Raw genomic sequence first — 27,175 nt, 5'->3', positions numbered from 1 at the left:
CCTTACGAGGGAACAGCCCATGATGGTATAAATATGAATAGGAGGTGGGAATATTTCTGAACTACTACCGGATCCTACATCATCCCCCCCCCTTGCATGCCCAGGTATGTGGTTCGCCGGCAGACATGTCGACGGGTAAATCCTCCGACATCCCAATGTATTGTGGATTGGAATCCACAATTTATTGACAGTAGTGCCATAAATCATCCAGAGCATAGAGGAATGGATCTGCTCAAGCGAGGAGTCGTGATTTAGTGGCTGGATATGCGGCTTTAATATTCATCAAAGTAGGATTGAACAGAAGTGGGAATCTAACGGGTTGAAAACAGGGAATCAAAAGAATGCAGATCAACACATCATTCCGAGCAGCAAAAGCGATCATCATCGTAATCATGATCCCCCGAACGCCATGTCGTTAAGAGTAAAAAAAAAAGCCATAAAGGCTGCCCCGGCCGCAGCAAGCTCAGCAGCACCGCTCAAGCAACACGTCCAACCTTTAATTTTCTCTTGCACCACGCCCGAACCGACTGTCGCGGGGGCTCGCGTGGCTCCGTACTGACGGCCGGGATTGGAGATTGGGGTGCTCCGGGGCTGGGTCCCACGACCAGCAGGTATCGCGGTAGAGGAGTGACGGTCGCCCAGCTACTATGGACGACAACGGGAACATGGCTTGTGGAGGTCTTGCAGGGTCGGCGCAGGTGCTCGAATGTGCGTCGGCAGATTGGACAGCTTGGGTTTGGCCGCTTCAGCCAGTCGTCGATGCATGGTTGGTGGAAGAAGTGCTGGCAGGGTAATTGGCGGTACGATTTGATGGAATCGAGGTCTTCGAGGCAGATGATGCATTCTTGGTTGTCTTCTTTGCTGGTTAGCGAGGGGCCCGGTGGTTGCGGAGGTAGCAGGCGCACGTACCTTCTAGCGAGGTGGGGAGGCTATGGACGATAGGCAGTTGGTGGAGGTCTATCTCGTATTGCATGGCGGACGGCTTGCCTTGTGCCATTCTGGAGGTTAATGCACAGTGTGCGCAGGTCTCTGAAATTGACTCTGAAGAGAATGTTACTTTACAAGTCAGGCGGAGTCAGGGAGAAGGAGAAAAAAAAAGTAGCGCTTGTTGACATTGAGCAGCGATGATGTGGGGTGCCCCTGGCCGTGATGTCATATGCTCATAAGGCTGAAATGACTTAATCCTCCAAAACAGGCTTTGGTGGAGCCCGCGGGCTGGGCTGTGCAGTGCCGTGGTTGGCGGATGCCCCTGCAGGCTTGACGCGGCACATGGGAAATGACGGCTGTGACACAATCTGCGTAATTCAGATGCCGAAGTCGTCGGCTTGCATCGGGTCTGGCCATTATGAATAGGGAAGCGCTGCAGCAAGCGGTGAGCAAGCTCTTTGTTCTTGATCGGTTGAACTAAGTATGATTTGTTCTTATACTGTGGTCGTCATATAGTGGAAGGCTTCGTCTATATATTTCGGTTCGAGTGTCTCAGCTGTGCCAAGATGGGCGACCGTGGCTCGTCAGTAACCAAGTTGTGACATCGTCCCAAGCGTCCTCAAATCATACTGCTGGAGCGCAAACTATATCCAGGCCGTTCAGAAACCGTGGTTAAGACTCTTGTCATAGGGACTCCTTGCGATGATGCGCAACAACTATTCCGTCGGTGTCGCCCTGCCTTTGAGCTTCCGATATACAACATGTATCTTCCGGACTTCGAAGAGGCTCGTTTGGTTGTCCAGCTCGAGTGCCCCGCTAACGGTATCGTCGGCTTTTGGAGTCGCTGTGTTGCATCTCTCAGGTTCGGCCGACCGGCATGGTCTCGCATGGTTTTCCACGAACCGTGGTCGATGAAACGCTCATCTTCGAGGAGGAGAATTGTGCCGTTATCCACTGGGGTCTGAAATAAGTCTGATGACTGGATAATTTCAGTGAGCAACACTGAGCCGGTAAGGGAAACCGAAAAGAAGCGAGAGTAGTCGAGGTGTGCGTTGTAGAACACACCTGCAGGTATTACCCATTCGCATCCTTCCAAGGTAAAGCCACGGCTTCTATGCCGTCAAGCTCAATGTACTCAGAGTGCTCCGCATGGGAGAAGAAGAGGCCTGTTCAGTTCAAGATGTTCTGGAAGGCGTGTTGGTGGGAAGGGGAGCATCAGCATGTGACCGAAAGTCAAGTGACCGGCTCAAGATGGAAGGTCAAACACTCAGCCTGAGGTGCGTACTTTCGCTACCACTTGAAAAGTCCCTCAGTCTTTTCTCTCTCCTTAATCACGATGTCCTTCTTTTCTTTCCTGTATTGAGCATCTCCGCATGATAGGACTTTTCGTCAGCCTTCTGTCTTCCTTTGGACAACCCCCCTGCATCTATCACGTTGGCCAAGGTACTCGGACTGTGAATTTAGCGGTCAAGAGTGGTCGCTCAATGGAGCCCCCCAGAAAATTGACCAATCTGCCCGTGATCGAGCTGTTAGTCCTTTATTATGCAATTGTCGGAGCCCGTTATGCTTTTTGGCGCTAATGAGTGTGCGTTGTCCTGCCTAGGCGCCCGAGTAATGGTCCGTGACCCTCTGCTTTGTCTGTGCGGGAGACTCTGTCATCGACCGCTTTTCGAACATCGCAGATTGTTCGAGTAGAAGTCCCATACGGCAGATCGAAGACCAGAACCAGACTAGTCTGTGTCAGCAGATATGCCGACTCTGGAGCACATTCGCTTTCTGTGTGAGAGGCTTCTCAAAGCTGAGGGCCGGGGCCGCACGCATCAACTGTCAAACGAAGTTATCGATATCGTCCTTGAGAATGAAGACCCCAAGGCATTTGGCACAGTTGACCAATTACTTGGCTCTGGCAGGCTGCTCCACTTGTGACGAAGAATCTGATTCAGTTGTATGATTGTTAAGCATGCTTGAACGACCAGTCATCATTTGACCTCCGATTATACGAATCGAGACCTGCAACCACAACACGCAACTGCATCACGAACGACGATGATGCTCATAGATGTCTACCTATCACACATGTCCACTGGCGTGTCCGAGTCGACTGTGGGGCAACTCTCTAGGAGTAAAAGACCGACGCCGGATAAAGTCCGTTGGCTCGACCACCGCGTGGCAGAGGCTACACATGTTGATTTGATTGCGATTGGAGGCTCATTTCGGGTGCTCGGATGGACCTGAGGTGTTGGGAAATTTAGCAGGGACTGGTATACTGCAGGAACAGCGCTGGGTCGAAAAGGCGAAGGGACTTGATTGGCGGCTGGAAGTGGCGCAGAACAAGGCCTAATCTAGTTGAAGCTGGGACCACCTTGATTCCGAGTCGTCTGAAGCTTCCGAGCTAGGGCATAGTCCGCGAGAACTGTTGGATTCGCACGCGAAACTCTTCTCCACTGCCGGCCAGCCTGTTTGTGCCGTCACGGCAGTTCATGCAACAGTTCGTGAGTCAGAGTGAACATCAGTTCTCTTCTCAAGCAAAGTGTCAAACTGTTCAAGTCATTTGGCGTTTGGTCCGACCGGCAGAAGAGGAAGGAAAACGGACAGAAATTTCAAGCCGAGGAACTGTCACCGCAAGGGCATGTTTTACCTCCGACAGCCAAGACCCTAGTGCGGGAATAGCTTCGTTCTCAACCCGATCGGCGGCCAACCTAAAACACTTGCCCCTTGCCCTAACCGCCATGCGACAGTTTCACCCTCACCTTAATTGCTCTGGCGCCTCCGGAAATGGCCCAGTGCGGTAGTGGTTCCGGTCTAGCCTCCTGACCGTTTGTTATCCTACTCCATCACAGCCATCCGCCTTCGATGCCTTGGACAACTTAAATACACCGTCATCGCCACCCTTTTCCACAGTTCTTCTCCATCAGCAGGTCTTTCTTTACTTCCACCTCTATCACATTCCTTCCTTCGGACTTCATTGATTGAAGTTCTCACTTTCGTTGCGCTGGGTCGCTCACTCTTTCAGTCAATCACTTCCATTCTCTAAACCAATTCTCTTTACTTCCAACTCCTTTTTAAACAAAACTCGCCAAAATGCGTCAGGCTCAGTCTTTGTCCCTCTTGACAGCTCTTCTGTCCGCCACGCATGTGGCTGGACACGGTCATGTCACTAACGTTGTCGTCAACGGTGTTTACTACGAGGGCTTCGATATCGGCAGCTTCCCCTACGAGTCCGATCCCCCTAAGGTGGCGGCTTGGACCACTCCTAACACTGGCAACGGTTTCATTTCCCCCAGCGACTACGGTAGCGATGACATTATTTGCCACCAGAATGCCACCAACGCCCAGGCCCACATCGTCGTTGCGGCTGGTGACAAGATCAACCTTCAGTGGACCGCGTGGCCCGATTCCCACCACGGTCCTGTCCTTGACTACCTCGCTCGCTGCGACGGTGAGTGTGAGACGGTTGACAAGACTACTCTTGAGTTCTTCAAGATCGATGGCGTCGGTCTCATCAGTGACACCGAAGTGCCCGGTACCTGGGGAGATGACCAGCTGATTGCCAACAACAACAGCTGGTTGGTCGAGATCCCCCCGACCATTGCTCCTGGCAACTACGTTCTTCGCCACGAGTTAATCGCTCTCCACAGCGCTGGCACTGAAGATGGTGCTCAGAACTACCCCCAGTGCTTCAACCTCCAGGTCACTGGCTCCGGTACCGACGAGCCCGCCGGTACCCTCGGCACCAAGCTCTACACTGAGGATGAGGCTGGTATCGTTGTGAACATCTACGCCTCTCTGTCTTCCTACGCCGTCCCTGGCCCCACCCAGTACAGCGGTGCCGTCTCTGTCAGCCAATCCACTTCGGCCATTACCTCCACCGGAACTGCTGTTGTCGGTAGCGGCAGCGCCGTTGCCACCTCTGCCGCCGCGGCTACCACTGCTGCTGCCGTTACCAGCGCCAATGCCAACACCCAGATTGCCCAACCCAGCAGCAGCTCCTCTTACTCCCAGATTGCTGTGCAGGTGCCCTCCTCCTGGACCACCCTTGTGACCGTCACTCCTCCCGCCGCTGCTGCCACCACCCCTGCTGCTGTCCCTGAGCCTCAGACCCCCTCTGCCAGCTCTGGTGCCACCACTACCAGCAGCAGCAGCGGCGCCGCCCAGTCTCTCTACGGCCAGTGCGGTGGTGTTAACTGGACCGGAGCTACCTCTTGCGTTGAGGGCGCTACTTGCCACCAGTACAACCCTTACTACTACCAGTGCATCTCTGCCTAAGCAGGACGCTTACTTTCTCTATAGCTAGATCATCTAGATTATCTCAAATGAGATCTGCTGAACTTGTATCTTAGTCTGAGTACTCGGTAATTCATTCATATTTAACACTATCTTATTTTCACTTTCTCCGTTTTCACTGTGAGTGAAGGTAGTACTTGGTCCATGAAAATTCCTGGCTTTGGCATGTGCTTTAGAGTATTCCGGCATGTTCATACTCAGACCGTGTTCCCCCTGCCAAGTGCGCTTGAGTTTAGAATTTTGCTGGCAGTGAATGTGTGCAGCTTGGTTGCGCTTAGTCGGCGAGGGGTAGTGTCTGCTGCAAGGTAAAAGGCATTTCCTACATATTGCAACACGGTCATCTCTTTATCTTACAGACTGTCGCTTCCCATCCCTACATCCTACAGAATCTTTAGTTATTCTACTTATTCTCAACCTTCTACTCTCTGATAGATATCATCAGGAAGACTACTCACAGCCGGCTTCATAGTACTTTGGTTACTTTCAGTAAGTATATATTTATTCAGGACTTTCACAACTTGCCCCAACTGGATCCCTATCATCTTGAACAAAGCCTCACACTCCAGCGCATAAAGAAGAAGTTAAATTGTATTTCTGACAGAGATCATCAGGCTGATATTCAAATCCATCAAACAGACATCTTGAAAGCAATTACCTTCACAAGTAAGTAGCTATTCATCCAGGCCTTTGAAGAATGACCTCATCTTTATCCTCAACAACCTGAACAAAACTTCACACTCCGACCCATGAAGACGAAAGGCAGCCGCATCACTGATACAGATCATTAGTATCATCAGGTAGACATTCAAGTCAACCAACGAACATCTCGACAGCAATCATCACTACAAGTAAGTGAGCATCTGTCCAAGAATTTTACAAATTACCTCACGTGCGTCCCCGAAGCCCTGAGTCAAGTCTTATCCTCCAACGCGTAAGAAATAAGGACGACGCATGTAGAAAAATATCAGACCAGACAGCACAGCTAACAATACACCTCACTGAAGATACGCATAAAGCACGAACCACGAGCACACCCCCGAGACCCACTTTTTAACCCTGAAATCCGCAAAAGAGCTCCATCCCAAACGGTAGACAGCCTAGAAGATGGACGCGAATACTCAGGCCCTCGACGCCCCAAAGGAGTACATCTCAAGCCTGCCTAGCAAGAATGTACGGGCAATGCTGCTCGCGGCGCTCAACGTCTGGTTTCACTTGCCCGCGGCGATGCTCGCAGGTTTGACTGAAGTTGTGAACCAGCTTCACAATGCCTCTCTAATCCTCGACGACATACAAGACCAATCTCCCCTGCGCCGGGGCCAGGCGGCTACCCACATGGTCTTCGGCGTGGGGCAGTCCATCAACACCGCGACGTTTATGATTGTCGAAACATTCCAGAAGGTCGATCTGTTGGTTCGTGGACAGGTTCGAGCTCAGGCCCAGACCCATGCTCACACCCAAGCTTATGACCAGGGCCAGGCTGAGGCTCAGAACGAAATCCTAACTCCTCCCATCACCTCGTCTCCCTCCTCCATTGAAGCTCAATCCCATCAGGCCCAGGAGATAATGCATACAGGCCTTAAGTCCCTGTTCACCGGCCAGTCTTGGGACCTCGATTGGAAGGGGCGGAACTATTGCCCAACTCGCGAGCAGTACCTGGAGATGGTCGCCGGCAAGACCGGAGCGCTGTTCCAGCTGATCTCGAGACTGATGTTTTGCCTCGCCGGCTCGGGATCCGCGATCCTCCCTGCCAACCCACACCCGCAGGAGGAGCAGGAATCGCTGGTGGAGACATTCGATCGCTTCATGAACGAGCTCGGATTGTACTTTCAGGTCCGCGACGACTACCGTAATCTGAAGGATACATCCTACACCGCCCAGAAAGGCTTCTGTGAGGACCTTGACGAAGGCAAGTTTAGCTATCCTGTGGTCATGTGTTGTGAGATAAACTACCTGTTCAAGAGGCCCCTTTTGGAGCTTTTTGGTCGGCTGAAGTACAGGAAGGGTGGTATGGAGTTTGAGGATAAGATGAAGGTTTTGGCCATGTTGGATAAGTCCGGCGCGATGAAAGCCACGGAAGTCGCCATCAAAGCGTGGGAAGATAAGTTGATGGAGATGGTCACAGATCTTGAAAAAGCGTTCGGCTCTACTAACCCCGCCTTGAGGGAGATCTTGATGAAGTTGGCCGCTTAGACGTTGACTTGGATCCGTACCTCTGGTTAGATCTTCTGCTTTGGGAATTCGGTGGTTGGTTTTATGGAAGGTGGAGCATGGTGTTTAGGGAGTGGGTGGGGGCTCGGCGGGGGCTCGGTGTTTGTAATCTGTTGGATTACATTCCTTTCTTTTATTTCCCTTTCATGCGATGAACTTTCTTGTTCTTCATTACAATGATCTAGTTATCCTATCAGGATGCAAATTGAGGAGATCTGGTTTTGCCCGAAGATTCCTCCGATAGTGACATTGGTAGAAGTTCACGTTGTCATAAGTAAGTTGTATAATAAACCGACTCACAAAAGAGTGGAAATCTCGTCAGAAGGTAACCTAAAGACAGATGCCTATAACTTAATGATATGATCGCTTTGTTGCACAACTTCGGCCTTTATCCAGGATGATCCCGTTACTTCCCGTCTGCTGTGTAATTTTATATTGACTAGTAGTGCTAGTAGTATCCATGCAAGATACAATGCACAAATGAAGCTTATCTTTAGGTACTGTTGTTCTATGAAAACCCTCAGTAATGCTTACCAAATTTCCGTACCGACAACAATCGAGCACTGGACTCAATAGAGAGGCAGTAAACTCCGCGAGTGGATGATGCTAAGCGGTGAGCGGCCGCTGGAGAAGGACGTCAGGATGAACCCCCCATCCGGTATCCGGAACCAAACCCCACAAACCTAGGAAGGCACCACCGCCCTCCCTATTAAACAGCTCCATCCCCTCCCCCCAGCTTCCAGCTTATTGTCTCTTCATTCTCCTCTTAACTAACCAATGACCATTCCACGACCATTTCCTACAATCCTTCCCTAAGCACATGCATAATGCTCAAGTGGCCCCGCATCCAATTCTACGAACTGGGTGACCAATCCTGGCTCCCAGACTGGCTGCACCAACACGAGCAGTTCACGCTCACGCAGCTCTGGCACCTGTCCATCCCCGGATGGAGCCACGGCAGCCTAGCCACCCAGGCCTGCACCGTCATCCGTGAGTATCTGCCGGATGTGTCGTCGTTCTTGTTCGTCGACCTCTGCGCCGGCGCCGGCGGGCCCACCCCGTTGCTCGAACGGGAACTCAATCGAACCCTCGAGCAGACCAACGGCAGCGACAGCAGCGCTCGGCCGGTCCGATTCCTGCTCACCGACCTTTTCCCTCATCTTGAGGCCTGGAAGGGCATCACCAAGAAGCAGCAGAACATCTCCTACATTCCTTCCGCCGTGGACGCGCGGGATGCCCCGCGTTACACCCCCAAGGATCGCAAGGAGTGTCGCATCTTCAACATCTGTTTCCACCACTTCAAGGATGAGGATGCCCAAAAGATCTTGCAGAATGCGGTCGAGGAGGCGGATGCGTTTGTGTATGCCAATTCAGCCCGTTTCTTTATCTTTTGTTTGTACTGGGGATCATGTACTGACAGCAAGTAGGATCTTCGAAATCACCGCCCGGGACCTCTGGACGTGCCTGTGCTCCCCGCTGATTTTCTTCTTCACGTACCTCGTGACGCTGCGCTCGTACTGGTGGTCGCCCGTGCATCTGTTCTTTACGTATGTGGTGCCGGTGACAGCGCTGGCGCTTTGGGTTGATGGGCTCATCTCGTGTCTGCGGACGCGGACGCCCGAGGAGATCTCGGCGCTATTGCAGCGGCAGGAGGTGGTGGATGTGACCGGGTGGAAATTTGCGAGTGGAAGCCGGACAGTGCAGTGGCCTTTAATCACCTTGTATTATTATGTGGGGGTTAAGGCTAATTAACTTTGGGTTGGATTGGTTAAAAGGGAATGAGGATCCATGATGTTAGATTGGATTGACCTCAAACAGCGGGTTCTTTTTTCTTTCTTCTTTCTTGTTTTTTTTTATTTCTTATTCTATTTCTAATATTATTTTGTCTGTTGCTCTGTTTGCTAGTAATGCACTCCGAGCTGGCTCAGTGGTCACACGTAGTGAATGTGGCTAGCTTGTAGTTCGCAAGAGTCTTCCTACGCAGCAAGCCCAAAACAAGGGTACTCAAGAAAACACCAGTAAGAAAGACACAAGGAAAAGAACAAATGAAGAGAGAATAAATCAGAATGACATCCAGTCTGTTGAGTTGTGACTTTACAGCACCTACTTCCTAAGGTGTACATTACAGTAAGGTACTGTACAGTAAATAAATAGATGGGAACCCCCCTGCGGCGGAAAAGCGGAAACCAGGCTGGTGGTCCAAGTGTCCCTCCCGCTCCGGTCCGCCCATCCCCCCATCATGCCATTGCCATCCGTCCATCCGTCCATCCCTCCCATCTCTCCATCCAAAACCACCAATCCACCAATCCGTTTTCCACATAAACCATGAAGATAGTAATCATAGGCGCCGGCCTCGGCGGCCTCACCACCGCCATTGCCTGCACGAAGCAAAACCTCGACGTCCTCGTCCTCGAGAAGTGCCCCCACCTGCAGACCGCCGGCGCCGGCATCCAGATCCCGCCCAACGGCACGCGCGTCATGCGCGACCTGGGTCTGCTCCCCAAACTTCTCCACGAAGGAGGAGCGAAAGTCCTCGAGCACGTGGATTTCCGGCGCTACGCGTCGGGCGACCTCCTCCGGTCCATGCCCTTCGGGGAGGGGATTGTGCGAGAGTTCGGGGCGCCGTGGTTGATCATCCACCGAGCGGATTACCATCGCGTGCTGTATGAGGAGGCCGTCCGGCTCGGGGCCGAAGTCAGGCTGGGGGTGGCGGTGGAGGGAGTGGACTTTGAGGGCCCCGCTGTGCTGTTGGTGGGTGGGGAGCGGGTGCGCGGGGATGTTGTTTTGGGGGCCGATGGTGTGTTTTTTTTCTCTTCTTTTCTGGGTCGTACTCCGGGGAGGGGTGGGGTGTGCTGACGGTGGTGGCGCTAGGGCTCTGGTCGCAGGTTCGGGGGTGGGTGGTTGGTGGGGATGGAGCGATGCCTCAGGAGACCGGCGATCTGGCGTATAGGGCGGTGATTCCGAGGTCGGAGCTTGAGGCTCTCCGGGACGACAGGGTGGAGGAGCTGTGTCGGCGTGTGGCGGTCACGAGCTACCTCGGGCCCGGGAAGCATACTATCTTCTACCCGGTAAGGGGTGGGAGGGAATTCAATCTGGTCTTGCTGCGGCCGGATGATCTGCCGTCGGGAAAGAGGAGGGAGGAGGCCGGGGTGCAGGAGATGCGTGAGAGTTATGCTGGGTGGGATCCTACGTATGTTTTTTTCTTGTTGTCTCTTCTGTGCAGGGTGGTTTAAGGATTGGGGTTATAGTTGAAGCATCCGCTGACAAGCTGCTAGATTGGAAAAGCTTCTGTCGCGCGTCACCTCGGTCTACAAGTGGAAGCTGACCCAGCTGCCGGAGCTGCCTACATGGACGAAGGTTTGAGTCTCTTGATGGCTATTGCGCGGGTTGCTGACCGAAGTACAGGGTCGAGTGGCTCTCCTCGGCGACGCCTGTCATCCCACCCTGCCTTATCAAGCCCAAGGCGCGGCAATGGCTGTTGAAGATGGAGCCGTGCTCGGGAAACTTCTCGGGCTCTTGCAGAGCCATCTATCGCAATCTAGATCCGAGGGGAAAGAGATGTCCACCGCAGACAGCATTGCGTCGATCCTGAAGCTTTACGAACAACTCCGAAAAGGACGTACAACACGCAATGTGCGGGCTGCGCGCATCAACCGGTTCCTACTCCATTTCGCAGACGGGATTGTCCAAAGGCTCCGCGACTTTTTTCTGGCTTATATGGGCGTCACCCGCGAGAGCGACTGGAGTTGGCTCTTCTCTTTCTCAATGAGACAGACGCTGGGTCTGGATGTGATTCGGGACTGTGAGGCGGCGTTTGAAAATTGGGTGCGCAAGGATTGACTGGCGTAGAAAATCGTGGTACTACGGTACAATGCCATTTCATGTTCGAAATATTTTTATACAAGGCTGACTACAATCTATCCAGGCTTCTCACCTATGGTAGCCTCCGGCGTCAGGTATGCCTGTATTAGTGCAGCTACAACCACCAATAGAGTCTCAGGTCTACCAAGCAATCATCGAAGCACGGCCTCAGAGTTCTTATCCTTGACGTGGATGACGAACCCATACCAAGAGTTATATTCAGGTCGAGACCTCAGTTTCTGGAAGGTTCATACCAACAAGAATAGCATACTCTTGCACTGCGGAAAAATTTCTCGCTCCCCACACGACGAGCAGCAGATGACAATAAAGCACTAGCCCCAGCATATGACCATTCCTCAAACCATTATGCTGAACAAAGCCAATGTGCTTATTATATCCGTCCGTTTATGGTGAACCGGTCCTATCAATGGTTTATCAAACCTAGCATTCATAAGTGCCATTTGCAAATGTTTAGTCACTCAGAGCTGTGTCAAAGTCTTTTCTGCTTGGAGACACTACTCCCAGGCTTATACGTTTCTTGAGTCATGTTTCATTAGATTTGAGGATTCTTAAACAATTGGGACGATGGCGCATCTGGGAGCGCGTCAGACTGAAGCACAAACTTCGGCCATAAATCTGAAGGTGGCCGGTTCAAGCCCGGCTCGTCCCATTCTTCCTTTTTTTTCATTTTTCTCTGTTACGATATGTGGGTCTTCGAGAGTGGGTCCGCCGTGGAGGTTGTACTATTATGCTGGGGTAGATCGTCCGTCCCACTGCAACATTTCGCCAGTACCACCTTCAACCCCAGAAAATTAACTGACAATGTGGAGAGAGATAAATCGATCTTGATACACGCCCATGGGATCGTGAAGGAGTGGGCTTTTGATTACCTAGCCAAGGAACCTGCCAAGAAACTGGTGGGGCAGAGGTTTTGTATATTGACATAGACAAATACTTTGCCGACCTGTAGAATAGGCTTAACCAATTGGCGTATTTATGAATGCACAGATTGTCTGCCATATGGGCCGGCTAGCCTGTTGTAGATGACAGGATCCACAGTCTTTTGGCGCAGAAGATCGAATCGGTCAGTGTCTTGCCCTTCTTTTGCCTACACGGTGTAATTGTCGGCGTTCCCAAGTAATTTATCCACGTGATCCAACATGGTTACCAGGTTGCGTCGCATGTTGATTGATATTCCAGTTGGTTGTAATCATCAATAACCACCAAAGATCAAGAAGTTGCGTCATCTCCCCCCCGCTGAGGCACTCAAATCGCAACGCTCTCATTGAATGGCTCGGTTCATTCATTACCAATAACTCAAGTAAGGTAACTTACAAAGGGATTTCCGGAGTTGGCGGATCTTCCGCCAACAATGGACGTTTCTTCACTAATGACCTTAGACGCTGCAGCGCAAGCTATCGGCGCCAGGAGCACCCGAATCATCACCGAGCCTAAAATGTCGCGCAACATTCCTCGAAATGTGCAGTTTGTGGTTCTCAATACTCAGAAAGCAAATTCAATATGCGACAGTTAAACTTGCGAAAATATTTACTTTGAATGAGGACGAAAGTTTATTGAAAATTATCGCTCAAAAGGACTTAAGGTCAACGGTGAAGGCAGAAGGAAAAATAACAAACCATCAAGGACCAAAACCAGTAGCTCTCAGGTGTCTTCACCCAATATGTCCGGCTGTAGCAGCGGCATCAAATTCTGCTGTAGCTGTTACTGCTGTTGCTGCTTTAGATGGTAGAGCTGGTGGGTGTGATACTGTCGCTCTAGGTCCTGCTGCTCTAAGCCCTGCTGATACTGCTGGTAGAGCTGGTCGGTACGATGCTGTTGCTGCTGTTGCTGCTGTTGCTGCTGTTGCTGCTGCTCCTTCAGCAGATACTGCTGGTAAACCTCGCGGAGGTGGCGCTCCTCCGCCCAAGCCTGCTGCTGCCTCAGCTGCTTCTTGAGCTTGTACTCCTGGTAGAGCTGGCTGAGGTGGCGCTCCTGCTCCAAAGCCAGCTGCTGGATACCCTGCTGCTGCCCATCCAGCTCCTGCCCACCCTCCAGCCCACCCAGCTGCAAACCCAGCGCACTCCACCCCTCCATCTCCTCCACCTCCCGCAACAGCATCAACATCTGCATCTCCTGCCACGCCTCGCGCAGCTGCGCCCCCTCCGCACTCATCTCACTCCGCAGCCACCACCCCGTCCCGCAAGCCGGACACCCGAACGCCAGCGCGCGGCCCGCCGCCGCCTCCCGCTCAAACCTCCCGTCCAGGCAGCTATCGTGCCAGGCGCTGTGCCCGCACGCCGCCATCGGACACCGCCAGAACCGCGTGTCCGCGCACAGGTGCTCGTGCTCCCCGCACAGCCCGCAGACCACGTCCGCGGGCGTGTCGCTGATGTAGGCCCAGCTGATGCGGGCTTCGTTTCGTTGGCGGGAGCGATGTGACAGGGTCGCGAGGTGGGTTAGATTTGGGTGGATGGGAGTGTCCATTCCTTTTGCTGGGGTTCTCGCTTTGGAGAGGAACGCTGGAGGTTAGGGTGGTTGTTAGTTGGGTTCGTTTGGTTTGAGGGTTTTTGTGAGTGTTGGGAGCGTACGGTACGTTACTGTCGTCTGGGATGGGAGATTGTGGTGGTGGTTTTATATGCTGCGATATCAGGGCTGAGAGAGGAAGGTGCCGTCGTGGACTGGTGGTTGTCGAAGGTGGGAGGTTGTGTTTGAGCGTCGTTGGGTGGGTTGGATGGAGGTTGTCGCTGTGGTCCGTTGTTTGTGGGTTGCCGGTTGGTGTGTTCTTTCTATTCTGGGTGGAATATGGCTGGGAGGTTCTTCTTTGGTCTTTGATGATTTAGAGCTGTGGTCCTTGTTTGGGAATTTGTTTCAGGATTGTGTTATTGCGCTTGTCTGGTGAATTCGTGGCAGTGAAGTGAGGCTTGGTGGACTTCATCTCACGGGCGTGTTGGAATATCTTGATATTGATAAGTCCTGGGGAGGGGTCATGTAGAACAATTCAATTGTGTTGTCGGTGCCTGGCTAATACTAATTGAGCTATCTACATGTAACTTTTATTTCGTATATCACTACTGCTTAAATATACTGAAAGTCCCCAGGGATCTTCTGTACACAAAGGCGAAATGTTTTCAAGCAGAAGCTATTCACTATGTGAAAGGTATCTCAAAGGAATGATTATCCAGCTATCGAGTATCTCTCTAGCTGGTCTTGTGGCACATTTATAAGCATATCTGGTAATCTATCCAGTAGTCTATCCACTAGTCTATCTAGTAGTCTATCCAGTAGCCGGCTTACCAAGTTACCCGTATCTCTTCCTTATGACAGACCCTTACTCTAGGGCTCTCACTAGCAGTATAATCATGCTTGTTACGGCAACTCCTTGCTTATAACTGTGTTGGTCACATACAAATTTTTAATAGCAGCATATAGTAGCCATAAAAACAAATATAGCAAGCTATCACTCGTACGTTGTATCTTGCAACCAGACTAACCAAACGAGAAGAAGTCTCTCGATCACGGGAAGCTTCGGTAGTCATACTTCAATCACACATCATCTTCACCCTCCAAAGCAATTCCCCACCCCCCACCACCCGGACTATTGACCTCCATCAACTCCCCGGCCTCCAACGCCAACGCCGCCTTCCCCCCCAACGACAGCTTCTCATACCCCGTCCTCCTCTCATTCCACCTATACACAAAGTTCGTCCCCACAGAACCCTCCCCGCCCCCTTCCATCCCATACGGTGCAGACACCCGGCGGTCACTGAGAATACTAAACCGCAAGGGCACCCGCGCCTCAATCAGTCTCGTGGCGCCGTCCCCACCGCGGAACTTCCCGCGTCCACCCGTGTCGCGGTTCACCGCATGCCTCCGCACGATCACCGGGGTGCGCTTCTCCACGACCTCGGCGTCCGTGATCTTGGTATTCGTCGAGTGGCACTGAATGGCGCTCTCGCCGTGCCAGGCGGGGCCGGCGCCGCACCCGCCGCCCACAGTCTCCCCGTAGTTCCAGCCGGGGGTGATCGTCCCGGTGACGGGATCCTTGCCGCCGAGTCCCCAGCCGAAGCTGTTGGTGCAGCCGGAGAAGGCGGCGCACCGGCCGAAGGCACGGAGGATGGTGTCGATGACGCGCTGGCTGGCGAGAGTGCTGCCGCAGATGGCGACGGAGGCGCTGGGGCGGAGGATCGACCCCCGCGGGATGCGGATGTCGATGGGCGCCAGGCAGCCGTCGTTCAAGGGGATGTCCTCGTCGATGAGGCAGCGCGTCGTGTAGATGACGGCCGAGTGTGTGATGGAGATCGGGCAGTTGTAGTTGCCCCAGCTCTGCGGGCCGGTGCCCGCGAAGTCGTAGATGGCTCCGCCCGTGGTTGGGTCGATCGTGATGGTCACCTGGATCCGGGTGCCGTCGTCGAAGTGGTCGACTGCCGTCAGCGGGGAGGGGTGCTGGGCGCTCAGGGTGCGGAAGAAGTGGCGCACCGCGGCTTCGGCATTGGATTGGATCCCGTGCATGTGGCGGTGGACGGTGGGGAGGGAGAATTGGTCGCAGAGGTTCTGGAGGAGGAGGATGCCGCGTTGGTTGGACGCGATCTGGGCTTTAAGGTCGGAGATGTTGTCGTTGATCCGTCGGCTGGGGCTGCAGCCTGGGTGGTCGCCGGCGGCTTCGAACGCTGCTCGGACTGCGTCTTCGAGGAAGACGCCATTGTCCACGATTTTGAGGGATTGCACGTTTAGCCCTTCTTCCCAGAGCTCCTTGGAGTCGGGCATCATTGCTGTGATTCCCTTGCCTCCGATGTCGGTGTGGTGGCCTCGTGAGGCGACGTAGAAGGCTAGGGTCTCGTTCGTGCCGGTGAAGACTGGACTGATAACAGTGAGATCTGGGAGGTGAGTGCCGCCGCATTCTGGATGGTTGGTAAGAAGAACATCACCCGGTCGAAGCTTGCCTTCCCAGAGACGGTGCTGGTTTGGATCGCGTATTGCATGCTCCTAAGGTGGATGGGGATGTGAGGAGCATTAGCTACAAGCTTGCCATCTGGAGAGAATATGGCACAGGAGAAATCCAGACGTTCTTTGATGCTGGTGGAAATAGAGGTCCGCTGTAGTATGCTACCCATCTGCTCGGCGATCGCCATAAAGCGATGGGAGAAGATGGAGAGCTGGATCGGATTGGTGATCTGAGATTCTACCCAAGAGCTTTTATTTGGCTTGCGGTCGATTGCCTCGAGAACGATGTGCTCCGGAAGAATGTAGGCCTCCCAGTCTGGTTCCACGAATATAGTCTGTGTTGCGTCAATAATAATTGCTGGGCCTTCTAGGACGGTAAAATGACCAAGGGACTCCAAAGTGTAGTATGGTATATCCTGCCACGAGGTCTCGATGAAGACTCTCTGCAGACTTTGAGATTTGGCTTCTTTCCGCTGGATCTTCGCCTCGTCTAAGGCCTTGAAAGGCGACGCTGGAGTCGCTTGCCATTCCTCGACTCCACCCGTCCCACGTACTTGCAACGCGTCGATAATTACGGGCCGATCCAACGCGAATGCGAATTCGCGGCGATGTGTCTCTTGAAACGCGGTACCATAATCCTCATCCCCCGGCTTGGAAATGGTCAGATTAGTGTCAGTCTTCTGATACCTCAAGCTCAAAGATTCATCAAAGCGCACTGACTCGACCCTCGCCCCTTGAGATATTAGTTCGTCCTTGACTTTATCTTTCAAGGCAGCGAATCGAGCGTTGAGATTGGGAAGGATTGATGGATCAAAAGTGGCGACAGACGGTTCGATGGCCTCCGCCTGCAACTCTGTCTTCGAAATGCCGACCGCAGATAGGATCGACGAGTACTTGTGGATTAGAATGCGCCTGATACCCAGCCGACTAGCAATTGAACAGGCGTGCTGGCCACCCGCGCCCCCAAAACTTACAAGATTATGGTGTTCGGGATGAAAGCCGCGAGATTCGGTGGCATTTCGTATCGGACGGCTCATGGTTTCGTTGGCAACATTTATAAAGCCAAGTGCCGTTTCTTCCGGACTCAGGGTCTGCCCCGTTTGCTGGTTGATTTTCCGGGTGATCTCTTCAAACTTGCGAGCCGTTACCTCATAATCAAGCGGCTGGTCTGCGTTCGGTCCGAAGATTGAGGGAAAAGAGGACAGCACCAACCTCCCTAAGAAGAGGTTCGCGTCTGTGACAGTCAAAGGTCCCCCTTTGCGGTAGCACGCAGGACCTGGATGTGCTCCTGCACTCTCGGGACCTACCACAAACAGCCCATTTCGGGCGAAGAGAATCGATCCTCCTCCAGCAGCCACTGTAGCGATATTCAACATCGGGATAGTTATAAGGCGGCCGGCTATCGTCGTCTCACTGAGGTAGTCAAAAGATCCATCATACCGTGAGACATCAGTACTGGTCCCTCCCATGTCGAAACCGATTATGGGAGTTGGATTGCTAGGATCGAAGCATGTCTTCGCTATCCCAACAATTCCGCCAGCGGGACCACTGAGGAGGGCTTCGTTTCCTCGAAACTTCCGGGATGACCGCAGTCCTCCATCTGAGCACATAAAATCGACACGTTGTGGTAGAACAGAAAACCCATCTTCGAAGCCGGCGACATATCGTTGGACAATCGGGAACAGAAACGCTTCGGAGCACACCGAGTTACTTCGGCGGAGATACTTGATGGCAGGGCTGACTTCAGCTGATGTGGTGACATACTTGAAGCCAACATCGCGGGCCAAGGTGGCTGTTGTCTCCTCGTGCCCCGGGTGGAGATATGAGTGCATAAATGCGATTGCTACAGAATCATACCCCTCTGCCTTCAGCTCGCGCAGGGTCTCGCAGACCGCTTCGACATTCAGGGGCTGAATCACCCGAACAATTTCGCCACTGGCCGTTTGGACCAGAGCCGGGTCGGAAACATCCCTTGAAATGTCCAGCGGGAACGGATTGAGATCATAGTCCTCGATTGTGATTCTCTCGTCAATCTCTACGGCCTTGTGGTGAAGAGGCGTAGCCTTCCGGACATTGAGATCGAAAAGCCTCGGTCGAGTCTGGTCTCCGATGGTGCACACATCTCGAAAGCCCTGGGTGGCCACGAAAGCAAACTTCTTACCTTTGCCCTCTAAAAGTGCGTTGGTGGCGATCGTAGTACCGATGCGACAAGATGCAATCCGTGAGCCGTCTAATTTGGCTGATTTGGGAATGCTACATCCCTCAATGGTTTCTAGGGCGCGCCGGATTGCCTCGGTCGGGGCATCGCGATAGTTGGTCGGATCTTCGGAGAGTAGCTTGAATACAAGATCTGGCTGGCCTGCAACTTGGACCAGAACATCGCAGAATGTGCCACCGCGATCTGATCGCATCGGTTAGCTTTCTGACTTGAGCCATACACAGGACTGAAACATTGTATTCGCACCAATCGCAATGTTGATGTCGGGGGAGTGCATGATGACGTGGTAAATCTCAACGGTGGTGTCGCGCAACTTCTCTTTCGAGAAGGGACTTGGCTGGATTTATCAGCAGCAGAGGTGCTGCTTTTTCTTCTTCTGAGTTAAGTACTTCATGCGCTTCTCATTGTGCCTTTCATGACTCGAGTCGGGGTAGTTCGGGAGAACTCCGATCAGCAACAAATAACACCATCCGCCTGCTTGATAGCGACAGGCGTTATCTCCCCACTCATCTACCATATCGCTCCCTCCCACGAGACTGAGCTTCTATCTCCACATCGGCAACATGCCGTTAAAATTACCAAAAAAGGTCGTGCCTACCAAAGTGACCGATTCCGCCTGCTTCGCTCTACCTCAACAGACCCCGCCAACTTCAACAGTCAAAATAGGGGCAACTCTCACCCCGCGTGCGATCGCTGTCGAGGCATGAAGAAGAGATGTGATAGGTCGCGTCCCGTCTGTGCTTCATGCCTTCACGCCGGTCGGAAATGCTCGTATCCCGGTGGGCGAGATGAGGTGGAAGCGCTGCAGGCCCGGCTGGATGAGTTGACGCAACATATCAATGAGCTTGAAGCAATTCAAACTCCGCAAGTTGGCCTGGCGCAACGCCTGATCAAGCCTCATGGGCCGATTGCAAGTTCAATCGTGCTGGTTGAGGCCTTCCTGCATCATGTTTACCGGGCGTACCCTTTCCTCGATAAAGAGTGGATTTTGCGAGCGGCAGCGGACGTACCCAATGATGGACCTGAGGACGATGCAATGGTGAGTTCGCGCGGACTTTTCATGCCTCCGTGCACAAGGCAGCATTAACGCAAGAACGCAGGTTTTGTACATGGCAATGGCGATCGGCCATACAAGCCTTGAGCGATCAGGAAAGGCCCCAAGTGCAGGGACTGCCGGCTTTACGATCGCATATGCCGAGATCCTGCAGCGATGCACCATGAGCGAAAGCATCCACTCGATCCACATCCTAATTCTCTTGGCTCTATACTCGCTTTTCGATCCACAGGGCCCGTCCACTTGGACCATTGTGGGCATCGTCACCCGCCAAGCCGTGAGCCTGGGCCTCACTCAACCGGGGTTGTGGGAGGACGGCTTGACCCCACAGGCCGTCCAGCTCCGTCGCCGCCTCTTCTGGAGTATCTTCGTGCTAGACCGGATGATGGCGGTGTCAGTCGGCCAGTCCCCGGGCCTCACAGTTGAGGACTCCATGATTCCTTTGCCAACTATCACGGTTGAAGAATTCGCCACGCCAGAGAGGGCGGAGGTGGCTGCCGTGCTGCAGGTCAGTCGACATGTTATCGAGCTGCGCCAACTAGAGGCACGAATTCTCTCCACAGTACATCTGGCGAGCGGACGCTCACCCGAGAAGAAAGCTCCCTTCGATTGCAGCATAATCACAGCCAAACTACGGTTGGAAATCGAAAACTGGTATAGCCAAGGTTGCCTGATTTCCCAACCGGAGCTTGATAATGTGCGCGTACATGATACCATGGGTTGGTTAAATGCGCGATACTATCACCTGCTTTTGCTGCTGTATTATCCATGTCGATTTAATGCTCGTTCGGACGCCAGTGGGGCCTTCCATATCAGATCCCTGCTGAAGCTGGTAAGGAAGTTTCTCCAGTACAATCGAGTTCTTCTTGGTAGCCGACAATTGCCGTTGAACCGGATCACGCTAAATCGGCTGGTACCAGCCTGTTTGGTTTTGCTGCATTGCTTTGTATCCGACGCAGACCTGGCCGATCTTATCCGAATCGAGGCCCATGTCTGTATAGATATTCTAGGAAGCTTCCCACCACAGTGGCGACAGGCGCATCATTTGGTGGTTTTGATGCAAAAGCTTGAAGAAAGCATTACAGGGCATGCTATTGGTATCAATGATGATAGCGTGCAGTCATTACGGCTGGAGATGTTATCCTTGCTGGGTGACACCCTAGGCCGGGCCAATTGTTACCAGGGTATCGTTGGCTGGGAAGAGCCAACGCGCGTCAGCTTCGCTCGGGTGGAGGGGCAGTCCCCGAAATTTGCGCCATTCTTATCTCGTTTGAACGAGTCAGACGCTGTCTGTTCTTTTTTCTAACTCTTCGTGGCTAGAACACTGTCGGCCCCGCTCCGAAGACGGACGCTACTGCAGTTCCTGATCAGGCAATTTATGTCGGATTGCACCATCTGCAGGATGTATGTTATCAATAGATGTTGCTCCGTGCGATATGTATAAAGTCACGTCCAATATACGGTGGGATGCAGAGATGCAGTGCGTCGCAACTTCATGATGTCGTCGATAGGCACCGATCCAGGGAAACGGCCTCCTGCGGCTGTCACAGAACCTCCGCCGCCGTGGCGACGATGGGCGCTCCTCCACTGGCACGAGCCCAATACCTCCAAAGAAGAGAAATGGCTTATCTTCAAATTGGACTGGTTCTTGTTGAGCTATAGCTGCCTGTGTTTCTTCATCAAACAGCTTGACGGCAACAATGTGACGAATGCCTATGCGTCCGGAATGGCTAGCGATCTGCACTTCGGCCCGGGAAATGAACTCAGTTGGATGAACACCTATTTCAACGCCGGCGTCATCATCGGCGGACCGTTCTCAAACCTGATTCTCACCGGTGTGCGCCCGCGCTTCTGGCTCCCGTTTTGTCTCTTCGTGTGGTCCCTTTTCGTGCTATTTCTGTTCAAATGCAACACGGCCCACGAATTCTACGCGCTCCGCTTCTGTATCGGCCTGTTCGAGTCCGCAGCGTGGCCCGGCATTCAATACGTGCTAGGATGCTGGTACACGAAGTCGGAGATGGCACGCCGGAGTGGCCTATTTGTCATGTCCGGAGTGCTGGGTCAGATGTTCTCCGGGTATCTGCAAGCGGGTCTGTATCGTGGAATGGATGGAAAGGGAGGGATGCCTGCGTGGCGATGGCTCTTCATTTTCGACTTCGTTCTGGCGGTACCGGTCGCCGCCTACAGGCTGGTCTTCTACCCGGATACCCCCGAGACAACGCAGGCATTTTACCTGAGCGACTGGGAGCGCAAGCGCGCGATTGAGCGGATTGCAGACGACGGGCGGACTCCACTCAGCCAGCGTCGACTTCTGGACTGGAGCGTGATCCGACGGGTGCTGGGAAGCTGGCAGCTTTACGTCTTCTCGCTGGCGTATTGTCTCTGGACGTTGACGTGCGGATCGTATGTGATGCAGTATTTTACCCTGTGGCTGAAGTCCACGGGCCATTACTCAGTGCCGCAGATCAACTCCCTTCCAACTTGCATGGGCGCGATCAACTTCGTCTTCATGGTGGCGACCGGGTATCTTGTGGATTTCTTTGGTGAGAGAGGGCGCGGTCGGGTGTGCTTTGCAGTAGGATGTTTGTTGACCTTCTGCTTTGCGGTGCTGACAGCGTGGGATGTATCGGAGCAATTCAAGATGGCGGTGTTTATTCTGAGCGGCTGTTATGGGTGCTATACCCCTCTGTTGGCAGGCTGGGTGAATTCTGTTTGCGGCGGAGATCAGCAACTGCGCGCTTTCGTTTTGGCGTTTATGGTCTCGTTGGACCAGGCTGTGGTCATACCTTTCCAGCAGTTTCAATTTCCCAGCAGTCAGGCGCCTGAGTTCAAGGAGACGCATGGGTGGGCCAGTGGGCTGGCGTTTGTGGTTGCTCTGACGCTGTGGACGGGAGTTGGCATAGATACAGTGCAGCGGGTGGTGCAGCGGAGGAAGAAGACCGGCAGCATCACGTAATCTCTTAGTGCTATCAGTGAGACCACCATTATAAGAACTCGAGACTTGCCCACCTTCTCGTATGATTGTGCTCTTAGACATCCCTTTCATGACAAAATGGTAGAACACATTACTGTGAATGATGCCGACCTTGCCTACCGCCTGGTCGGGATATGATGCTCCCTTGGTCGTCACTCTACACGGTGGTCGTGGATTCGGTCAGTGGCACTGCGTGATCACCACAAATACGTCTAGCTGATACGCAAACTAGGAGACCACACCTCCGACTTTAGAGCATACTCCCCTCTCTCTCAGGATGACTTCCGCATTCTTTCGTTCGACTATCGTGGACATGGCCAGAGTTCGCGCACCAAGCCGTATACTTTCCAACAACTAGTGAATGACATAGAGGCCCTTCGACGTCACTTTGCAGGGCCAGACACCCCGTGCATCATCTGCGGCGGCAGCTTCGGTGGTTTCCTGGCGCTGCAGTACTCCATTGAGTACCCTGATAAAGGGTCTCATTTGATCTTGAGAGGCACCGCTGCCTCGCACCATCGTAAGTGATTCCAACCACGCGTTTCCCTTCACCAGCACTCCCACCTCAATGCTGCAGCGAAGCGCAGAGGCTGAAAATCTCGCCATTCCTGTCTGAGCTACTATACAGACGAAGAACAAGCCATTCAAGCCCTTGAAGCCCGTCTCCACCGAGCGCCCGGGATGAGCATCAACATGCTCCGTGACAAGATCTTCGGTCACTCCAACAGTGACATCGAGTTCCAGCTCGTGATGCACGCTGCCGCACCGCTCTATCGAGAGGCGTTTGATCCTGATCTTGCTCTGCAGCAGAATCTCGCTACGGTGTTCAATGCCGAGTCGCATAGTACGCTTCAATGCTCCATCACTCTGCTGCGCGATAAACGCCGGTGGCTGACACGTCCCTTAGATGATCTTTACGCCGCACCAGAGAAGTTCTTTGACTATCGGGATCGGCTCCATCGGATCAGTGCGAAGACTCTAGCCGTTGTTGGAGAAAAAGACTGGATTTGTCCGCCGGCGCAATCGGAGATTATTGCGGAGGGGATCCCAGGAGCTAAGTTGGCCGTTGTGGCTGGCGCAAACCATAGTGTGCATTTGGAGAAGAACGAGATGGTTTTGAAGATGATTCGGGCGCATTTGGCTCGGAATTAAGACTCTCAGCAGGATGGTACCGCCCAGCTTCATTGGCCAGTTTCAAATCTCCATCTGGGTTTCTAGAGATACCACCATGATTGATCTTTGTCAATCTTATCTATATAGGTGAGGTGAGGCAACGCCTGTTTTGATGACACTATGCCATGACTCACGAAATCTGTCTTCAATCTCAGGCTCTCTCAGGCTCATCTTTACCTAATCACATCTTCATTAGGGCAAGACTCACAATATCAACCAGATATATTATATGGTCCAACATGCCGTTGTTTGAACGTCGGAGATAGGGATATTTAGGGGCAGTGATAAGTGGTGCGCGGGGGCTAAAGATGCTATTGTCAGTCAAGCCTTCATCTTTCGAATAACTCCGTACAATATAACTAGATCTTCCAATAAATGACAAGCAATGCACGATATGTGCTAGATGGAATTGACAACAAGTATGTAGGCAAGAAACCGAAAAGCAGAATCACCTCATAACAACAACAAGAAATGATTCTCCCATCGAATACAAACAGAAATGCCGTATCGTGACTACAACCCCCCATCATCTTCGAATTTCGGCAAGAGCTCCTCCCTAGGATGCAACAGCTGCTCGATATCCGTTACATCCCTGCCATCAACCCCCTCCAACCCCTTCTCAATCCTTTCCCGCACCCAGCCAGGGAAAATCCCCGGCACCTCAAAAATCTCCTCGGGGCTGAGAGCACGATAGCTGATCACGTTGCGATCGTGACCGAAGTTCCGCCACACTCCGTCCATACCCAGATGAGAGAATCCCAGCGGATCTTTTGGTAAGGCGCGCAGGGTGGTCAATAAGACGGAGTTATTGGCGCAGGCGGGTGCTTCGGCGGTGTTTGGCTGTATTTCGGGCTGTGGGTTTTAGAAGTATCAGTGTTGTTGAGATAAGGATTGAGAGTGTGCATACCATGTCCTTGGCTGCTTCTCCGCGTGGTTCTTGCATTGGGAGTTTACCGGGGTTTTTGTTGATGGATTGTAACGGACATCGGAGCATGGGATAAAAAATGTCTTTCTGTCTGGGTCAAAAGATGAGGCAATTCCTACCCTTTATTTGTGCGCAGAACAGTGAGAATGTATACAGCTGATGTGTTTCTCCCAGGAGGGAAGAAGGTGTTCTTTACAGTGCACAAAGCCACGCTAGTTGTAAGGCCCATGTCAAACCTAAGACGGGAATGGTAAAAGCAGAGATGCCTGCTTAGTATGGTTGTAGGTCAGGTCACTGCAGCTGCCTATGGGTCCCAATTTGTTCAAGAAGCCTGCGATCCGGCAGGGTCATTTGGTTGAGGGTCGGGTAGACCCGAATAACATGACTCCGATTGGGTATAGTAACCTACTATAGTACTGTACTATCATTGTCCTATTGGCTTTAGTCTAGCAGGGATGAGACTTGTTTTGACAAAGAAGAGTTTATAAGTCACTAGCTTGTGTCGCAAGTACGACGAAAGCAGGATTGTCGGACAGCTCTTTCCATCCGGTGTTCCGCGATGAGTGTTTAAATAAAATCGAGGGTCTCACTACCAAGCATCAACGGGCCGACAACACCGTCCGATTGCGATCTTGAAAAGCTGTCAGGACGATTTGTCCTCGAAAGCAGAGTATAAAAAGTCGATGATTGCATACACCCCGCGAGATCACTTGAGTTTACGTCAACTAACCGGGTGCATCCATCTGCCAACGCCTTATATTAATCTAGCCAAAAAACAGGATCTGAGATGCACTGCCGTGGGTAAGGAAGGCACCACGCTTTCTCAATGTTAACCAAATTATCTATGTCTGTCAATCATCTCACTGCTAGAATGTGCCGTTGTACCATCTCATGATCTGCAGTTCCAAAACACCTGGACACGTTGACGTCAAACCGATTTCCACCCAGGATGTCTCACCATGGCCGCCACCTCGAACGGATCGACCAAAGGATCATTCTTGCTCACAAAGCCGAACTTCTGATAGACCGGCTGACCGTCGGTGCTCGCGTCGATATAAATGTGCGCATTCTCCTCGTCGCCCACCTCGCACCCCCATTCCAGCAACAAGCGTGCCGCGCCCCGTTTCCGGTAGTCGCTATGCGTCGCTAGCATATCAAGATCTGGTGGTCGCGTGAGCACCGTCAGTCCCCTCCGCTCAATAATCCTCAACGAGATACTCCAAATTCTCCCGGGGTCAAACGTACAGAAGTTCTTGGGAGCACCTGCGACAGCCGTCGCCCGGTTGGTCTCCAAGTGGCCCAGAAATTTATCCATCAAGGCCGGGTCCATCTCGGAATGCCACGCGGGCCACCGTGGTCCGCGCTCTTCGGCGGTCTCCAGCGACCACTTGGCGTACGCGACGATGCGGCCATTCTGCGCTGTGTCCACGACCTTGAGATACTTCGCGTTGGGTTTGTGGAGCATGTCATGGCGGTTGGCTTCGTTCCACCACTGGCGCACCCCGGGGGTGTCCGGCCAGAGGAATAACATGCCGGGTGAGAAGGCATTGTACCACAGATCGGTGATCTCATTCAGATCGTCGATTGTGGCGAACTCGAGTCGCAGAGGCGAGCCATCCTTCTGGGGGACACGAATGGTTCCAGCTGCTGTCATGGTGGTTGAAGAACTGTGAAGAAAAGTGGAGGAAACAGAACAGCTGGCTGGAGGGTGAGCAGATAGATAAGTGACTGGTTTAAATGAGGGGTTGAGTCATCGGTCATCGTAATCTGCAATCGAGACTGACTGATTGACTGAGACTAATTTAATTTTAGTCTCCCCGCCCCCGCCCGCGCGGGCAAGCATGGGAGGCGTTGGATCCATCATGGATGCGTCTGCAAGCCTTTAGCGAAGTCGCCCCGCTCTTATACTTCATTCTTCACTTGTACCAACGAGAGGATTTGGTTTCCGACCGGACAAATTTGCCTGCTACGTACCATGGTGTAGTAGTTGGAATTTGGAAGTTTGTTATTTGATGCGTGGCGATGGCTGTCCTTGGAAATGGCCATTCGCGATCCGTGTAACTGGAGAGAGAACGTGGGTCGGCCCGCACATTTTGAACGCGACTCTTACAATACTCAAGAACATCCAGGCCACAAGTCACCAACTGACAACTTACGATGTCAGTCAGTGCTTGAGGCTCCGGACCCTGGTCCAACGTGGCTAATCTGAGCTCATCTCGTCTGTTGATTAGTCGATGGAGAAGCCAGCCTCAGCGCGACTGATCGGTCGTCAAATCAGATCCAGCTTTTTCCGAGTGAAGGCATATTTCAATGCTCCTTTGCCACGGTCGCTTTTTACAGAACTCTTCCTCTCCGCTGAATAGCAGGGTCCCAATTGATCATTAATCAGTGCCCATCTACACGAGGCATACGGCGGATGATGCTGTGTGACAAGACAAAACCCACATTTGCGGCGAACATAGCCTTCATGAATGCGCCCTTGCTTCTTTCAGGGGGCTATACTGGTCATTCCGGCATCACAGAACCTCTGTCAGACGCTTTCTTCTCTACTTTGCTAGGATGAGACTGTTGCCTGCTTTTTTTGCGACCTTCAGTGAAATGCTGTGGTAA

The 27,175-nt window shown here is 52.7% G+C and overlaps 13 protein-coding genes and 1 non-coding gene across 14 annotated transcripts; 9 read left to right on the top strand and 5 right to left on the bottom strand.

Moving 5' to 3' along the window:
- Positions 1-476: 476 nt before the first annotated feature.
- Positions 477-997, bottom strand: BO95DRAFT_462975 (uncharacterized protein; the record flags this gene model as incomplete). The annotated part of the gene is made up of 2 exons (XM_025588953.1): positions 477-856; positions 910-997. 2 exons carry the CDS (start codon positions 995-997, stop codon positions 477-479), a joined length of 468 nt encoding a protein of 155 aa, XP_025443127.1.
- Positions 998-3,698: 2,701 nt separating this feature from the next.
- BO95DRAFT_442114 (uncharacterized protein) lies at positions 3,699-5,213 on the top strand. Its single transcript, XM_025586349.1, has one exon. The coding sequence runs from the start codon at positions 4,009-4,011 to the stop codon at positions 5,191-5,193; it is 1,185 nt and encodes a 394-aa protein (XP_025443126.1). The 5' UTR covers positions 3,699-4,008; the 3' UTR covers positions 5,194-5,213.
- Positions 5,214-6,315: 1,102 nt separating this feature from the next.
- Positions 6,316-7,444, top strand: BO95DRAFT_494801 (FPP/GGPP synthase family protein; the record flags this gene model as incomplete). The annotated part of the gene is made up of 2 exons (XM_025590799.1): positions 6,316-6,633; positions 6,763-7,444. 2 exons carry the CDS (start codon positions 6,316-6,318, stop codon positions 7,399-7,401), a joined length of 957 nt encoding a protein of 318 aa, XP_025443125.1. The 3' UTR covers positions 7,402-7,444.
- An 802-nt stretch (positions 7,445-8,246) lies between these two features.
- Positions 8,247-11,259, top strand: BO95DRAFT_452582 (FAD/NAD(P)-binding domain-containing protein; the record flags this gene model as incomplete). The annotated part of the gene is made up of 5 exons (XM_025588156.1): positions 8,247-8,779; positions 8,847-9,156; positions 9,751-10,216; positions 10,291-10,613; positions 10,825-11,259. The coding sequence occupies 5 exons, from the start codon at positions 8,247-8,249 to the stop codon at positions 11,257-11,259; spliced, it is 2,067 nt and encodes a 688-aa protein (XP_025443124.1).
- Positions 11,260-11,859: 600 nt separating this feature from the next.
- BO95DRAFT_t124 lies at positions 11,860-11,950 on the top strand. Its single transcript has one exon. It is a non-coding gene; the product is annotated as a tRNA-Phe (tRNA).
- Positions 11,875-12,285, top strand: BO95DRAFT_104367 (uncharacterized protein). The gene has a single exon (XM_025580337.1). It carries the CDS (start codon positions 11,985-11,987, stop codon positions 12,225-12,227), a length of 243 nt encoding a protein of 80 aa, XP_025443123.1. The 5' UTR covers positions 11,875-11,984; the 3' UTR covers positions 12,228-12,285.
- A 717-nt stretch (positions 12,286-13,002) lies between these two features.
- On the bottom strand, positions 13,003-13,778 carry BO95DRAFT_494797 (uncharacterized protein; the record flags this gene model as incomplete). Its single annotated transcript, XM_025590798.1, has 1 exon — positions 13,003-13,778. Exon 1 carries the CDS (start codon positions 13,762-13,764, stop codon positions 13,003-13,005), a length of 762 nt encoding a protein of 253 aa, XP_025443122.1. The 5' UTR covers positions 13,765-13,778.
- A 28-nt stretch (positions 13,779-13,806) lies between these two features.
- BO95DRAFT_104358 (uncharacterized protein) lies at positions 13,807-14,199 on the top strand. Its single transcript, XM_025580336.1, has one exon. It carries the CDS (start codon positions 13,890-13,892, stop codon positions 14,118-14,120), a length of 231 nt encoding a protein of 76 aa, XP_025443121.1. The 5' UTR covers positions 13,807-13,889; the 3' UTR covers positions 14,121-14,199.
- A 624-nt stretch (positions 14,200-14,823) lies between these two features.
- BO95DRAFT_513850 (putative 5-oxoprolinase) lies at positions 14,824-18,956 on the bottom strand (the record flags this gene model as incomplete). Its single annotated transcript, XM_025591633.1, has 4 exons — positions 14,824-16,138; positions 16,201-18,622; positions 18,686-18,771; positions 18,829-18,956. 4 exons carry the CDS (start codon positions 18,954-18,956, stop codon positions 14,824-14,826), a joined length of 3,951 nt encoding a protein of 1,316 aa, XP_025443120.1.
- A 399-nt stretch (positions 18,957-19,355) lies between these two features.
- BO95DRAFT_322666 (fungal specific transcription factor domain-containing protein) lies at positions 19,356-20,694 on the top strand (the record flags this gene model as incomplete). The annotated part of the gene is made up of 2 exons (XM_025581822.1): positions 19,356-19,478; positions 19,540-20,694. Coding segments are annotated over 2 exons (1,278 nt in total), but the record flags the coding sequence as incomplete, so codon positions are not given.
- A 94-nt stretch (positions 20,695-20,788) lies between these two features.
- Positions 20,789-22,503, top strand: BO95DRAFT_104349 (permease of the major facilitator superfamily). Its single transcript, XM_025580335.1, has one exon. The coding sequence runs from the start codon at positions 20,989-20,991 to the stop codon at positions 22,447-22,449; it is 1,461 nt and encodes a 486-aa protein (XP_025443118.1). The 5' UTR covers positions 20,789-20,988; the 3' UTR covers positions 22,450-22,503.
- Positions 22,504-22,533: 30 nt separating this feature from the next.
- BO95DRAFT_442111 (alpha/beta fold hydrolase) lies at positions 22,534-23,972 on the top strand. The gene is made up of 4 exons (XM_025586348.1): positions 22,534-22,646; positions 22,700-22,987; positions 23,096-23,311; positions 23,375-23,972. The coding sequence occupies exons 1-4, from the start codon at positions 22,568-22,570 to the stop codon at positions 23,617-23,619; spliced, it is 828 nt and encodes a 275-aa protein (XP_025443117.1). The 5' UTR covers positions 22,534-22,567; the 3' UTR covers positions 23,620-23,972.
- A 54-nt stretch (positions 23,973-24,026) lies between these two features.
- On the bottom strand, positions 24,027-24,761 carry BO95DRAFT_442109 (uncharacterized protein). Its single transcript, XM_025586347.1, has 2 exons — positions 24,548-24,761; positions 24,027-24,492 (listed from the first exon to the last, which is right to left on the bottom strand). Exons 1-2 carry the CDS (start codon positions 24,632-24,634, stop codon positions 24,154-24,156), a joined length of 426 nt encoding a protein of 141 aa, XP_025443116.1. The 5' UTR covers positions 24,635-24,761; the 3' UTR covers positions 24,027-24,153.
- A 556-nt stretch (positions 24,762-25,317) lies between these two features.
- On the bottom strand, positions 25,318-26,288 carry BO95DRAFT_442108 (acyl-CoA N-acyltransferase). The gene is made up of 2 exons (XM_025586346.1): positions 25,811-26,288; positions 25,318-25,726 (listed from the first exon to the last, which is right to left on the bottom strand). Exons 1-2 carry the CDS (start codon positions 26,217-26,219, stop codon positions 25,494-25,496), a joined length of 642 nt encoding a protein of 213 aa, XP_025443115.1. The 5' UTR covers positions 26,220-26,288; the 3' UTR covers positions 25,318-25,493.
- Positions 26,289-27,175: the final 887 nt, after the last annotated feature.

This window comes from Aspergillus brunneoviolaceus (assembly GCF_003184695.1).
Source record: "Aspergillus brunneoviolaceus CBS 621.78 unplaced genomic scaffold BO95scaffold_27, whole genome shotgun sequence".
Taxonomy (NCBI): domain Eukaryota; kingdom Fungi; phylum Ascomycota; class Eurotiomycetes; order Eurotiales; family Aspergillaceae; genus Aspergillus; species Aspergillus brunneoviolaceus.
Note: the sequence above shows the minus strand (reverse complement) of the source record. Positions and strands in the feature narration are given on the sequence as shown.